We start from the raw sequence: 16,299 nt of genomic DNA, 5'->3' as shown, positions 1-16,299 counted from the left end.
GTAGAACCATCTTACATGGTTTATGTTTCCTTAGTATCTGTTGCTCCTGTTCTCAGGACATCTTTCTGTGTAAGCACCCTTTAAAGATGGCCTCTCCCACTTGGGTATTTTCATGGCCATTACTCACTGCTTCTTCTTTTCCCACTCCTCACCTTCGTTAGGTGTAGGGCCTTCTGACAGGGTTTGTCTGAGGCAGTCCCTGCTTATTTAAAGGAAAAACAGTTAGGAGTACCCTGGTGAGAGGTTATACAAAGTTGCTTTTACCAGGGTTGTGATGGTTAGTTTTAATTGTCAACTTTACTCACTGTGGAGCCTAGGACAGAAGTCTCCGTAAGTCCTAGTGTAGATCAGGCTGGCCTGTGGACATGTGGGGATTTTCAGAGTTAGGTTAATTGAACTGGGCTGACTCACCCTGAATGTGGGTGGCAGTTTTATGTGCTGGCAGCTGTGCTGAGTAGAAGGAGGGTCAGCTGAGCAGTGGCAGGGGCACACATCGGCGCTGCTCTTGACTGGGAACGCGATGTGGTCAGCTGTCTTAGATTCCTGCCACCCTGGCTCCTAAATACGTGTGAGCTGTAACCTAGAATCTTGAGCCAGGTAACCCTCTTTCCCCTTGAGTGGCTTTAAAAATCACAGCAGTAGGAGGGGAGAGCACAGGATGACGTGGAGTTGCTGCCTTTTCAGGAGCGCAGTTTTGGTAGTTTTAGAGCTTAGGGGTCAGGGTGAGACTCATGTCTTCCACAGATGGCTGCTTTGATCAAACAGTCTCCTTTTGTTTGGTACCAGACTGCTGCAATAATCAAGTGAATCAGGTTAGTACATTGAGGTTTTAAAAGATAACTGAGGCAAGGTCTTCTAAATCCTGAAGTAAGGAAATATTTTAGCCAACATAAAGTTGAAGTTGATTCCTTTAACATTAACCTCTTTTTGCCAAAAGAGAAACACTTTCCACTAAGACAAGGCACAGTGTGGTAATCACAGCGTTAATTCATGGGCAGTGGCACGTGTCTGAAGCTGACTGGAGGAGGAGAGCAAAGACAGAAAGCTTTCTGGGCTCCTCAGCTAATCTCTCCCAGGCCACAAGCTCAAAGCCCAGTGAGAGGCTGTCTCAAAAATGCGATGGACACACACACAAATTATATAGTGACTGAGGATTATAGCTGACATCTTCCTCCTGCCTCTGTACAAACATGTACAGGTTAGCACCCTTCCATGTGAACACACATGCATGTACTACACACGAACATGTGAAAGATGCAAAGCAAAGACATGGAAAGCCTCCCATTATAAAGCACTGAGACATAAAGCAGTTACTAAGTGCCAAGAGACTGGCTTGACCAAAACACCAGGCAGAACAGAACCGACCGATGGGTGTAGAGCAAGAGCACAGACTCTGAGAGCGATGGTAGAAGTGATATGTGGAGTGGGCTGAGCGCGAGGGCCTCTGTCTGTAGTGCGTCCTCTCAGCCCTTCCCCACCAACAGTGCTTCTTTAGCTCACATAGAACGGTTTTCATTTAGTTTGTTGTTGTGTTGTAATGGGAGATTTTCCCATGCTACTAACCATTCTTAAGTGTAAGCTTCTGTGGCTGTAAGGATGTGTAAACCTAAAAGTACAACCCACTGACTCACACGTTGTGTATATTTTGTCTATTTTAAAATGTTGCTGTAAACTGTACAGTGATCTCGGTTCCTTTCTCCATCTTTTCTTCTTTCTTTCTTCCTCTCCCCTCTCCCCTTCTTCCCTTCTTCCCTTCTTCCTTCTCTCTTACTTTTATAGTCCAGGCCAGCTTGATCTGATTCCCCCATCTTCTCTGCTAGAACTGTAGCCGTGTGTTACCGGGCCTGGCTTATTTTCTTCTGGGTATATGTTCTTATAATTGGATCATATGATTATTTTATATTAGCTTTTTAAAAAAAAGCATAGCCCTGTGTCATACAGTGATTGTGCCCATTCTGTGTCATACAGTGATTGTGTCCATTTTTATCTGTATCTCTAATTCATGAGGGTTTCAGTTTCTCAGCAGCTATAACAAAACTAATTTTCTAGTTTTAAATTTTTTTTTAGACATAGTTTTTTTACTGTATAGATCAGCTTACCTCTGCTGGAATTAAAAGTGTATGCCACTGTGTCTAGCTTCTAAGGTTTTTTGTTTGTTTTTGTCATCTAATTTATATCAGTTTTATGGGTTTGGCCTGTGTGTTTTTTGTTGCTGCTGCACTGTAGACTTTTTCCTTTCTTTCTTTCTTTTTTATGACGGAATCTCACTTTGTAGCCTATATTGGCTTCTGGCTCTTTAGCACTGGAATGTAGGTATTCTTTGTATATTCTGGATATTAATACTTTGTCAGTTGTGATTTCAAATATATTCTCTGAGTCTGTGGAGGTTTTGTGGGGGCTTTTGGTTTCATGAGTTTTAGTCCAAGGCTAACTAGACCCATGAATTTGGATGGTAACCCTAACCTTGAGGCAAGCAGAATGATAATAGCATCATGAGAGCATTGGGAGGTGGAAAAGCTGTGCATGGCTGTCAGGAAGGGAAGCTGAGAGCAGCAAGAAGGGGCCTGCAATACTGGGTCTTCTCTCCCAGTAGACCCAAACCTCCACAGCGTCTCCCCACCTGCTGTCATCTCCTGACTCTGTACAGGGATTCATCCATTGATATACCTACATATGTCATACAGAACTCTCAGGGCTAGCCCGTCCCAAAGCTCAACTGTTGGCAGCTAGCTCAGGTGGGGGAAATGTGGGGGATAATTCCTGTTCAGATGGTAACGACTGCTGTGCTCTCTGCTGTTTCAGATTTCGGTGTTAGTGCTTTTTTAGCCACTGGTGGTGACATTACCAGAAATAAAGTAAGAAAGACGTTTGTTGGCACCCCGTGCTGGATGGCACCTGAAGTTATGGAGCAGGTACTGTGAGTTTTGTGTTTTTGAAATGGTTCAGGGATTTGTTCTTAAACCAAGCCACACACCTCAGTGCTCATGTTTGATCAATGTTCCGTGTTAGATGCACGAAATGCATGTTTCTGTTGATTGATTCAGAGCTTAGTCTAAGGAAAGACTCAGGTTATTGCAGTACAGAGCAAAGCAAACAACAAAGACTGCACAGTCCACAGAAACGCAAGGCTACACCAAAGCTGTCCAAGGGACAAGGCAGTGCAGAACCTAAAGTGTCTTAGTACAGACCAGATGGCCGGCCGGGGATGGTCACCTTACAGTCTTCATTGCTGCCGCTCCTCTCCCATCCCGCTCACACTCTTGTCCTGTCTTACCACAAAACACTGCTGATGTCAGCACTCATGGTTCAGTCCTTGTCTTACCCCCTCCTCGCTATTTGAAATATTGAGCACTGCAGCAGTATTTACTTTCTAATTATACTGTCTCCGTTTTTCCTCCTGCTTCTCTGACCTCTTTTAACCCATCTACTCTTATTGTTTTGTTATTTGAGACAGAGTTTCTCTGTGTGGCTCTGGCTGTCCTAGAACTCACTCTGTAGACCAGGCCGGCCTCAGACTCAGATATATTCTTGCCTCGAAAGACATGTGCCACAGGCCTGGCTCTGTCCACTCTTGAATCTCCCTGTAGGATTTGGTAGGGTACACAGGTTATCCAAACACAGGCCAGCACGGGAGGATCAAGAGGTTGAGGCCAGCCTGAGGTATATAGCCAGTCACCATCTCAAAAAGAAAAAGAAGACATGGTTTCCTGAGGTCATTTCCTAAGGCTCTTTTCTTGTTGCGTGCAGTATTCACTGATGGTCTCTCCATGCTACTATCTGTAAATGATCCCTAAATTATATACAAACCAGCCTACTTCTCAAGACTCTAGGTTACTTTCAACACTGTACAGGATTTACTCATGAGTGTCACAGATGTGTTACTATATACATATTTTCCTATATACATACATATATTACTACATACAGCCTGTGAAAGGAGGGCACTCCAAGCCATACAGGGTCTTAAGAGGCCACCACACTTGGGAACAGAATGAACAAACATAGGCTGTGGAGAAAGGCTGGGCAGGGGAGAGATATGAAGGAATATGGGACTTCATTGGTTTTCCTGGAATGGAGGCTATGGTGGGGGCTAAACCTGCTTCTCAGGTAAGCAGGAGCTGCCCCTCATCTGTCTGGTAGAGAAGCTTGTGGGCATAGGGAATACTGTCCATGGAGGAAACTCTCCTTTGCAGACCCTCCTGTTCTCAGCACAGCACACATACTGACCACTGAACTTCTCCTATGTAGCTCAGTATAGAAGATTAAAAACGTATGACTGACGTGACAGTGGCAGTGGAGACTAGCAGCCTGTTCATGCCAACGGCTTAGCTATCCACAACCCCTTTGTAATGGTAACATTCCAGCACGTGCTTACATCACCCAGGAAACTGAGAATTCCAGGCCAGTCTGGCCTACCTAATGAGATGATCTTCTCAAGCAAACAAGAACCTCAGGTCGAGGGAGATGGGAAAGGAGTGGGGAGGTCAGTGAGGGGAAAGACATGGAAGGAAGGAGAAAAAAATCATATAGAACATTTGGAACAGAAAAGGATTATGGAAAACCTTGGTTCTGGATTGTTCTTTTTAGTTATTTTTGGTAAATAGAGTGAATCTTGTAATTATCAAACTTAATGATAGTTTTACCCTTTTATAAGTGCTTTATCAGGAATACTTTCTGTGTTTTCATATAGAATTAGTAAGTACTGCTGTGTCCTTTAAAGGAGTGTAATGGTTGTAGTTTCCTGGTTAAAGTTCGTGAGCACATTCTGGTAGTGCACACCAGAGGCTGAAGTAGAAGAATCAAAAGTTCAAGGCCAGCCTGGGCTGCACGGGGAGACTCTCACTCCCACCTTCCCCAACCCCGTTTTTCATGACACACTAGAAACTTGTGCAAAAGTGTTTTAGCCTGGTTAAAGTAATTGTGCATCTCTCTCCCCGTCCCATCTCCCCCCAATCCCTTTCAGGTTCGAGGTTATGATTTTAAAGCTGATATCTGGAGTTTTGGAATCACAGCGATTGAACTGGCCACAGGGGCAGCTCCTTATCATAAATATCCTCCAATGAAGGTGAGGCTCACGTTCTAAGTATTATTCCCCGTCCAGTCTCAGAGCCTTTTATGTCTGTCAGTCATAACCATAGTTACCTATTTTCCTAGAATTTTTATGTATATTGTAGCAAAATGCAATCTTTCTACACCCATATAACCGTTTTAACTTTGTATTGTATAGGGATCAAACCCAGGATAAAGCATTTTTGGTTGTGTATTTATGTGATAATTCTGTTCACGATGTCATCACCGCACCCCGACTCTTCCTTGGGTTCAGAACCACTGACCTTTGGTTTAGTTCTTCACAGGATATGTACGGATTGCTGAACTTGCGTCCCCTTGCTGTCCTGCGCACACAGCGCTATTGGTTCTGACTGCGTTTTGGTGTCTGGTATCCAGCCTCCTCGGTTCTCTACTCATCTGCCTTTCACAGGCTCTGCTGGCAAAGCAACTAAGGTTGCAGCGGAGGCAGGGAGAATGCGAACTAAGAATGTGAATCAGATGTAGCTTTGTTACTTAAACAGACAGAAGTCAAGGAGAAACGGGGCAAGCAGTAGGTGAAGCTAAGGAGGCCATGCAGTTGTTTGGCAATGGAAGAAGTAGGTCTGTGAACATGAAGAGATGAGGAATTGTAACTGAAGGATGTAGCAGTGTCTGTCGGCAGTGGGCACTTCTGGGGATCCACCATTTTTGTATAGCTTTTAACTAATGTCCAGTCCACACGGGAGCCTTGGGCTCTCAACAGCTAGTCTGTTTGTTGTGGTGCTGGGCATTAAGCCCAGGGTCTCATACATTCTAGACAAGTTCATATTATCCCCTGACTCTAAAACTCCACCTAGATGGTAACTTGTATATGTGTACCTGTGTGTGTGCGTGCGTGCATGCGTGTGTGTGTGTGTGTGTGTGTGTGTGTGTGTGTGTAGGCTCATGTATGTGTAGGCTTTTAGAGACCAGAGGTTTTTGTCAAATACGTTCCTCAATCACTTTTTGCCTTATATTTTGAAACACGGCTTCTCCCTGAACCCTGGAGCTTGTCAATTTGGCTGGACTGGCTGGCCCAAAGCCCGAAGGACCTCCTCCACCCCCCCAGCCTCACTCCCCCTTCCCAGCTTGGATTTCAGACTTAGACCACCACACCCACCTTTTTTATGTGAGTTCTGAAGGGTTGAACTCAGGCCCTTATACTTACACAGCAATCTGAGCCATCTCCAGCCCCTAGATGTCAACTGCTAGAAAGTAAAATCTGCTTGTGTGTTGAGAGGTTTTATCCTTATTGAAAATTCTTCATGTGTTTATACTGTACTAAAAAATTTTGCAGGTTTATTGGTATACTTTTGTGGGCTACTTTGTTAGGTTCCTCCTTTCCAGCCCTAATTTCACCCCGATCCCTTCCAACTCCCATCACTAGGTAGGAGAGAAGGAAGGTTAGAGGGGAAAGGGGGCATAGGTCTCTTTAGATACTTCCCACTGCTTAGGGAGTTCCTTGGGGCGAGTTCAGTTTTTGTCGTTAGGATATCCAATTTTTTCTTTTCATCTCTTTGCTTACAACCGCTGGACAAGCTACAACAACAGAAACCAGCAGCAGCAGGGAGAGCAGCAGCCTCCACAGGCTCTCCTGGGGTTCTCCCATTGGTATACTCTCAAGAGTACCCAGAATTCCAGTCATAAACTATATGCAGCTGGCAAAAATCACATCCCTCCTAGAGCAGGAGGCAAATCATAGTTAGCTGCTGTAGACACTCAAAAGCACCCCTGTGTCCATACCTGGGATTAAAACAAAAACAGTCACATAGCATCACTGGGTTTTTAAAGAAACCAAAATTCTTACTACACAGGTTTTAATGCTGACACTCCAGAACGATCCTCCTTCTTTGGATACTGGTGTTCAAGATAAAGAAATGCTGAAAAAATATGGAAAATCATTTAGAAAAATGATTTCATTGTGCCTTCAAAAGGATCCAGAAAAAAGGTAAAATATTAGGTAAACATGACATGTGTGTTCTGATACGTACAACTGTGTGGGCGCACTAAGGGTTACCTTTGTCATGTACACAGTATTATGTGTGTATTCTTAAAATGAACGACTCGCCAGTGCTGGAGACAGTCAGGGAGGCCACTGCACAAGACTGGAGGGGCCTGAGCTGATGTCGCGCACTCACAAGTGTATAATAGACCTAAGTTGCCCAGATATTTCTTGATTAATTTCTTAAAACTGAATTTATATTTGTGAATTCTGTATTAGTAAAATGCCATGTTAATGGGCAAGTTTTTCTTTTTTTCAACCTTCACTTAAAAGTGTAACTGCCATTTACAGTTTAATAACAAGAGGAGCATAACCACACATTTATATTTCCGTGAAATAATTTTACTTTCCATGTAGGAAAGATTTTAGTCATCACAGTTTCAAGTAGTTTCTCGTTGGCTTTAGACACTGAGTGGTAAGCAGCAGGGTCTTAAATAGGATGTTTGTGGTGTTGAGCCACACTGTAGGCGAGATTACTGAGTCGAGCCTTGTATTTTTGAGGTCACCTCATCATAGTCTCGAGGTGGAACTTGACTCTGAAGATCATGGACTGTAGCTTGGGGCTGCATCTCCACCCTTCTTAACTCTGTTTTCATCAGCTTCCCATACCCACCGCCTCCACAGCTACAGGTTCACCCGCCCATCATTTGCCCCTGGGTCCAAAGCAAACTGATCAGATTCCCTCAGCATCAGCAGCATCAGCTTTTCCTCGGTCCTCAGTCCCTGAGCGGCACAGTGCACTTGGCACAATGGCGGCTACGCTAGTCAGGCTGGATGTTTTGTAGCGTGCTGGAGGGCTGTGTGGGTCCTACACAGGAGACCATTCCACTTAAATACAAGGGATTGAGCATCAGAGCTTTGCTGTTGGCAAAGGGGTCCTGGAAGCAATTCTCCTGGGATACCATGGGAAGACTGTATATTCTGCTAAGTTTCTTAGTACTAAAAGTTGTTTAATTTTGTTTTCTCTAAAGGTCGACAAAAGTAAAAGACTTTGACATCCTTGATCATGTGTCTAGTATATGTAATGGGGCTTCAGAATTTACTGTTGGAAATATTGGAAAGGGTAAGGAAAACAGGCAGCAAAGTTCATGGTCATGGTTTTAGAATTTCTTCTGTTTCCATCAGTGGCTAAAACTGATAGGGAATTCCTTTGTTTCTGCCAAGTGAGTGACAAAAAGAACACTTTCCTTTTTCTTTTCCTTTTTTTTTTTTACAAATCCCTGAAAGTAACAGGTAAAGAATCCATCCATGTAAAGATCCTTAGATGCCAGGAATAGTGAAGAATACACAAGTTACAGAAGAAACTCTGATTCATCCAGTGGCCACCAGCAGAACACTGCTCAGTCTAATGTCCTACGAGGTTGTTTTTGACTCTGATGCTGTGACTCTTGGAATTGGGACTGTGGGTCCACCTGGAAGAAATCTTCAGCTGAGTCCCTACTTAGAGGACCATCGGAAAATATCGTCCTCCTTCCTTATAAATTGTTTTGTTTATGCATATGAGTTTCCGCCCCTGTACAGTACCAGAAGCCTCCCTTCTCGTCATTTCCAAGAAGGTGAACAGACTCATTGTCTTGACTGTACTTCCTACAGATCGAGAGTCTGAATTTGTATTGATCACACTAAATGCATACCCAGCACCTCTCTGGGCTTCAGCATAGAGATACTGCTGTTAGGCAGCTACAGAAATGTATTCAAATACCTGCCAATCCAGGTCCCATAGCTCCTGGGACCAACACACTCAACTCAAGGTACTGTCAGCCATTCAAGCTGCAGCACAAGATGGGGACAGTGTAAGGTGAACTAGAGTTGGCATTCAGTAGCATTAGTTCCTTAAGAAGATTGATAATGCAGTGGTACCCGAGAGTGTATATAAATTTTCAAATTTATTAAAACCATAAATCAAAACCATGGGAAAGGACTTGACCAAAGAATCAAGCAAGACTTTTAGAATGGAAAGATTCAGTTAAAATGTGTAGGCTGGACTGTGATTTGCTCCTGATTGAATAAAGTGTGAAAAAAGAAGAAGAACTTGATGGTGAAGGGGCCTGGTAGACACTTTCTCCAGTAAAGGATCAAAGTTATGACTTAATGAAGTTCTGGAAGCTGTGAAGCACGAAGGGCGCATTGCCTCGTGAAGCTTTTCACCTCAGAGAGCCCCAAGCTGAGGAGTGTGCTACACAATACTCGACCAGTATTTGTCAGAAGTATCAAGCAAAGGAAACAATTGAAAAGCATGAGCGGTTAGAGTAACTGGACTCAGAGTAGATGTGAAGGGGGTGCCACAGGTGCTGTGACAGAAGGGCCTGTGGGAACAGAAGAAATACGAATAAGATCTGTGGTTTCTAGTTAGATTACACTGGTGTTAATGACTAGGTTACTTCTTGATGACTGTAATTTGGTTACATAAAATGTTAGCTTCATGGAGCTAGTGAAGGTTATGGAAGAATTGTGTACTCTTTTCAACTTTCATTCATAGAGATAGAGAGAATTAAGCATTGTTTAAGTATTTTAAGGTCACATAACACAAAACACAACTCCATTAAGAAATGAAAGAAAACAACAAACTTAGCAGGTGCCGGGTGAACAGGTGAGCACACACTCTGTGAGCGCATGGTCGCATGTGCTGGCTCATTTAGTCTTCACAGGCATCCACCAAAACAGCACTTTCCATTCTCTGCTTCATAAAGGAAGAAACAGATTGGAGCTTAACCAGCCTTGTGCAAAGTCACCTGTAATATGGGATGTTCAACCTGTACAGACACAGTCACACAAATGTACGCGTGTAGACTTCTCGAGGAGAGATTAGTGAGAATGAAGAAGTGATATTCAAATAACAGGCCTGCCAGCCTAGCATTAGGGTAGGACTAGGAGGATGAGAAAGTTAGTGATCATCCGTGGCTGTTCAGCCAACTTTGAGGCTAGCCTTGGATACATGAGACTTAAAGAAATAAAATAAATAAATTAATAGTAATAATAACAACAACAACAACAATTGTGGGAAGATAGAATGGGCTTTCTAGTTCTTGAATCCCCATGTTAAAAAACTGTCTGTTCCAAGTTGCACCTCAGGCCTTCTCTCCTGGCTGCACTTCTTGTGTGTAGCCTCAGTAGTGTCCGAACCCTAACCCTGACTGTCACGGCGGGTGGCGAGGCCAGAACAAAAGTAATAATAACTAGAGAATAATAAAGAATGACTGAGCTCTCCAGGTGGTCACATCTGTATTGTTCAAGAAGATCTTTTTTTGTAATAATTTAGACTTTACTCTTTCACAAGTTTTACTTTAGAAAAAAGGAAATGGATCTAGAACAAAGAAATGAATAGTAAGATGCTATTTTGGGCACAGAAGGCATCACACCATTGAAATCTTTAACGAATTAAAAATAAGAATGTCACTGTTTAATTTCAGTTTAAAGGCATTTGCTATTTACTTATTTCCTATCTGTATTAATCTTCGGAAGCACTAGTTCTCCCGCTTGAAGTTTACTTGGAACTTCCTGGGAAGGTTTAAGAGCTAACAATACCTAGTCTTGGTCTCAAATACTATGCTTTTGGTGAGGGATTGGAAACACCGCCCAGGCGGGCTGAGGCACCGCCGTGTTTAAGAGGCGCTGTTGAGGCTGAGGTTGCAATCAGAGGGACATGCTTACCAAGCTTGTACAAGCTCCTCTGCACATCTGCCTTGAGCAGTGTCCTGCGCCTCTTTAGCTTCTGAGAAATAGCAGTGTCTAGCATTCCACGGTAAGCACGTGGTAAGAGTAGGTGTGTCTTTGAAGAGTAAATTCTTTATTATTAGTTAGCCTCTTTTAAAAACTTATAAAGTTGATAATGAAGAATTTATCCCAAACAAGATCATGCATGACTGAGCTTAACTTAATTTGGGTTAAATTTGGAAAATTGAAAATTTTTCCCTTTAAAGAGAAATTGAGACATCTCTAAGAATCCATAGTTACCTTAAAATTAAACCTGTTGGACTGCTATGTAACAACAACCAACTTTTTGATTGTTTTTCTTCTAGTTTAAATACATTTTCATGCTTTGGTAAAACTTTTAGGTAGTTATTGTCTGGCTCCCTTAAAATGATATTGTTAAATAGCAAATATTGGGAGTCCCTAAGAATTCTCTTCTAGAAGCAGTAGTTTACTAATGAACTTTAGAGACATCCTATAATTTCTCTACCTCCTTCCCCCAGGGGTTCATCTGTGTAGCCCTGGTTGTCCTCAAACTCACTCTGTAGATCAGGCTTGCCTCAAACTCAGAAACTCACCTGCCCCTGCCCCTGCCTCTGCCTCTGCCCGAGGGCTGGAATGAGGGCGTCACCACAGCCTGGCACTCACGGCACGTTTCTCTTGGAGCTTTTGCTCTCCCCAGTGTCCTGCACCAACCTGATGCTGATACTGAGCAGGTGAAGGAATGTGGAATGTGCTGAGGTTGTAGTTAGCTCTCCTGTAAACAGTTTCTCAGTTTCGAAGATGGAAATCCACAATATACTTGAAAACTAAGAACTTTCCTTTCTGCTTTTAGACCAACAGCAGCAGAACTGTTGAGGCACAAGTTTTTCCAGAAGGCAAAGGTGGGCATTCATATGGCGTTCCTCTGTTCCTCACGCCGTGATCACGGCTGCAGTTTTTACGATGATTACATTTGGAGACATGATGGTAGATAAAATTACTACAGGTAGTAAATATGTAGTTTTGGGTAAGTAAGATAACTTGTGTTGGGAGCTGGGGAGAAATGCTTTCCACATAAGCATAAGGGCATAAATAGGATCCCTAGAATCCACAGAATTAGTCAGGAGTGGAAACTTGGCTTATACTTCCCTACCTGGGGGAGTGGACCCGTGGGTCCCTAGAGCTCCTTGGTTAGTAAGATTTAGGCTAACTGGTGGCCTCAAGTCTCAGCGAGAGATTTTTATACACATGCACATCTGTATCCATGTGATTTAGTGCTGAACTACCAAATGCCTCATGTCCCAACTTAATGCATGAGCATGTTTGGCAATGTCGGACCTAACGTAGACATAGAGTGCACAGGAAAGCGAGCGAGCTTTTCATGGGAAACGGCTCCTAGTACACACTGAGGGTGAGTCAGTGAACAATAATGGACGTGCTGGATAAAAACCTCTGCAGTGGAAACCCTTCCTCTCCTACAGAACACTTTACTTACCACATACTAACTGTGACTGTCATCTGGGTCACATGTTTGTTCAATAAAAAGTTCTGATAACTGACTTTCTGAAACTGGCTTTTCTTTTACAGAATAAAGAATTTCTTCAAGAAAAAATACTACAGAGAGCACCTACCATCTCTGAAAGATCTAAAAAGGTAAGTGGGGTGTTTGATTCAGTTTCTTCAGTTGTTTATTTTGTATTTTTAAACTGGATACTATTCTGTAAATAGAAATGGGGATTATTTATTTTCATATTTTCAGCCACTTTGAAGCAGTTGATATATCCAGTCAGCACATACCTGTCAGCTGTGTGCTTAGGTAACACTCTGCTGTCTCCAGGCACAGCACGGAGGCAGTGAGTCAGTTCAAACCCTGTTGACTCACTGTTTCCAGCTATCCAGAGTGAGTTGGAGAATTTGCATAGCAATTGCAGCTTGGGGTGTAAGTCATATTACCTCCTAACTCAAGACATGTTATAACAAAGCACTTTGTATGTGTGCTGTTTCTAAGAATGTTGTTTGTAGTTTGAGCATAAGGAATGCATTAATTAAAGTTCTGCTTTGGAAAAAAATACTTGTTTGCCATTTCACCAAGATAAAATGCCCCATTTTCTTTGCTCTTCTCCCCATAAGGGACATTCATCCCCCTAAGCAAATGGGAAGGGAATGCTGTCCCATGGATTTCTGTTGATGATAGACTGGAGGGGAAGACAGTATCCTCTGTTCCCTATGATACAGTGGAAGGCTGACCTCGGAAGTTAGGACCATTCTGCTAGAAGCCACTCCCCATACATTTCACTTTTTGGCATTTCTGCCATTATCCAGAGGTTTTGCTTACCAAGGAACAAATGTATGTTAACTATTCTGAGTCTGTAGTCTCAACCACAGTCACACGGAGCCTCAGTTTGCCTTCACCTCAGAGCTTTGCCATTCTGTAGATATGTCACTCACATCTGGTTTTGGAGAGATCTTCATTTTCTTCTGGAGTAGCTAGCCTTTTCTTCCTTCTAGAAAAAGGTCCCTTCCATTTTCACTTGCTCTTCTTTCCCCTTGTGTTTATCAGCTGCTGTCCCTTAGCTGAATCTCACAGGCTTAGGGCACAGTCGGTTCATCCCAGATGACTGATGTCTGACGTCTGGGGGATGGAAAGGTCAGAATGGCTGGCTACTTGGGGAACACTCTGTGCGTTGTACCACCTCACTTTAGGCCATTGGTGTAGCACTTCCTAAAGGAGTTTTCTCTGACTACCTGGCCTATAGTGCTTCCTTCCCCTAACTCTGACCACCTGACCTACAAAGCCTCCTTCCCACAGCCTTCTCCTCCATCATGTTCTGCTTACTTTTCTGAGAACTTAGTCTAACACAGGCAACTTCTCTACAGTATTAGAACAAAAGCTTCCTTTACCATAGTAAGTAGGGTTAGGGTCAGTGCTTTGTACCCAGTAAACAGTTGCAAATAATTTGAATGCAGTTTAAAATCTCTATGCTTGTAATCACAGCCCTAATCGAAGTTGTTTGGTGTCTGCACTGTGAGTTCTCTAGGTCAGTGAGTTCTGATCTCAGGACGCACACGCTTCGTAGCTTATACCTGTAACCAGACGCCTGTAGTGTGTTGGCGGCTGAAACAAAAGGACTGAAAGCGAGAGGCTAGCTTAGGGATGTTTGTGAGCAGTTGTGCCATGTACTGTGTCCACATATGAAATATGATTTGCTAATGAATTACAGACTCTTCTCCACTTTCCAGTGTCTCCATTATGATTCCTTGAGAAGATAAGTCATTTGGTAGCAGCTGCCAGGTTAGCACTACATGCTCTAATTTTAGTACCTGCAGGCTGAAAATTGAGCTCAGAAGTTTGAGACCAGATTGAGCAGTATCGTGAGCCCTCGTCTAAAAAGGTAGAAGGAGAGTGGGGTAGAGTAGGAAGTGACGGAGACGAACACCACAGCATAAACTTTTCCTGAACCAGCTGTGTGGTTCCGTGCTCCCTGGAGAGGCTGGCAGGTCCTAGGCAGCCACACAGCCGGTGTCCCTTGGGGCTTGTCATTGGTGCTTGCTAGGATAGATGGATCAAGCGTATTTTCGGCTTACTTTAAAAATAGATGTATTAAGAATTTTATGTAATTTTATGGTATATAGTATATATTCCAGGAGGAATTTCAGGAGCATTTATTGTGATCCATGGTATAACATGAATGAACCCTTAAACCAAGTTAATAGTACATATTATTGATTCTGTTTGAGATGTTCAAGAGTGCACGCAGTAGGCTAGTTTCCCAGAACTGAGGAAGGCTGGGGAGAAACGGCAGCGACCTCTGATGGCTGTGATGTATGTGAAGAATGGTGATCAGTGTGCTCTCAGTTTGAACATAGTAACACTCACACAACTCTACATATAGGAAAAACCAGTCAGGTGAACGTCGCTCCTTGTGTAAATTGTGTGGAGTATTGTATCTCAGTGAAACTATTACTTTAAAAAGAGACCGTCATAGTAGTAGATAGAACAGTGATAAGAGCGTTGATCACAGACCCCCTTGGAAGTGTTTCCTGAGCCTTTGGTGCCGGAGCTGTGTCTTCGGGGTCTGCACCTCACACTCTGAGTGGCTGTAGTTCTCTGTGGTGGTCTCCATCTTAGCCAAGTGAGTTCCTTAATGGGAGTGGAGACTGCACCGGTCTGTGGGTAAAAGGACAGATAATCGGAAGGTAGTTAGAGATTATGCTGCGTTAGTAAGAGCACAGCTGTAGGCTTCCCTTCAAGACCCTTGGCCTCATTAGTCCTGGTAGTTACTTAGGTTTCTAGAGCAGACATAGTTTCCATTTTGCTGAGCTGGCCTCAAGTCCACCTGGAGCTGCTCGCTGCCACCACAGTGTGGCGGTCAGTGCTGCGTGTGTGCCGTGCCGTGCTGTGGCTCATGGCGCTGTAGCTGGGTAGGACTCTCGGTTGCTTCCCTCCCTCAGAAGCTTGGTTGGTGCCTTCTGTGCCATGAAAGCTCAGACTTGGAGGAGGTTTTCAGGTCAGTTCTAGCCCGAGTTCTCTGGGCTGGACCCTTTTCCTAGCCATGTCATGAGTCCAGTTTAAGATGGAATTGAGGAAAGGTGGAAACATCTGGCTTTAGGGGCTGTGAAGATGGCGCAGTGGTGGAGAGCACTGTCCGCTCTTTCTAAGGACCTTGTTCAGTCTCCAGCGTGCACATGGTGGCTCATGACTGTCTGTTACTCCCAGTTCCAGGGAATCCAAGATTCTCTTCTGGCCTCTGTATCCTCCATCAAGTGGTAAACAAATATACATTCAGGCAAACACTTGTACACATTAAGAATTAAAATTTGGGGCTGGAGTATGGCTCAGCAGTTAAGAGCACTGACTGCTTTTCCATTAGTCCTGAGTTCAATTCCCAGCAACCACATGGTGGCTCACAGCCATCTGTAATGGGATCTGATGCCCTCTTCTGGTGTGCATGAAGACAGCGACAGTGTACTCATACATGAAATTTAAAAAAAAAAAGTTAAAACAAGAATTAAAGTTAATAAAGATAAAAAGATAAAAAAAGAATTAAAATTTGAAAACACAGTTGGCTTTAATAAATGTGCGGTGCAGTCCTGGAGGAAGTACAAAGGTATGAGGTCCTAGGAAGTGTCATTCGGCTCTGTTAAGGCTTCTCAAAGAATATGGCTGTAGCGGAATATCTGAATGTAGGGGGATTACTAAGCAAGACTTTAAAAAGAGAGTAGGACACAGATTATAGTGGAATGTTCATCTTCCACTGTGGAAAATTTTAAGTAGACCCCACAAATGCCAAGCAATGAGTTATATACCCAGTAGAGAGGAGGGTATAACTCTCCAAAGAAAGCTAAACTTAGGAAGGAGAAGGTGGGCTTGGTTCTTTGTTTGTTTGTTTTTTTGTTTTTTGTTTTTGAGTCAAGGTCTCATGTAGCTCAGGCTGCCCTTTTAACTACTTTTTGCCAGTGGTGGCTTTGAGTGCCTGGTCCTTTTGCTCTCCTCTAAGAACAGGGTACAGATCACTTTGGCTAGCATGTACCCCCCACCTGCACTTGCCTGGCTCCTG

General features: G+C 43.5%; 1 protein-coding gene across 1 annotated transcript in view; it reads left to right on the top strand.

The window, feature by feature from the left end:
- Oxsr1 (oxidative stress responsive kinase 1) overlaps positions 1 to 16,299 on the top strand; it is an 89,472-nt gene that overhangs the window by 48,394 nt on the left and 24,779 nt on the right. Inside the window, exons 6-10 of the mRNA XM_032911108.1 lie at positions 2,803 to 2,912; positions 4,964 to 5,065; positions 6,882 to 7,015; positions 11,595 to 11,643; positions 12,329 to 12,394. Of these exons, the coding sequence (XP_032766999.1) occupies positions 2,803 to 2,912; positions 4,964 to 5,065; positions 6,882 to 7,015; positions 11,595 to 11,643; positions 12,329 to 12,394 (461 nt within the window). The remainder of the gene's footprint in view (positions 1 to 2,802; positions 2,913 to 4,963; positions 5,066 to 6,881; positions 7,016 to 11,594; positions 11,644 to 12,328; positions 12,395 to 16,299) is intronic.

Source organism: Rattus rattus, chromosome 8, assembly GCF_011064425.1.
Source record: "Rattus rattus isolate New Zealand chromosome 8, Rrattus_CSIRO_v1, whole genome shotgun sequence".
Lineage (NCBI taxonomy): Eukaryota > Metazoa > Chordata > Mammalia > Rodentia > Muridae > Rattus > Rattus rattus.
Note: the sequence above shows the minus strand (reverse complement) of the source record. Positions and strands in the feature narration are given on the sequence as shown.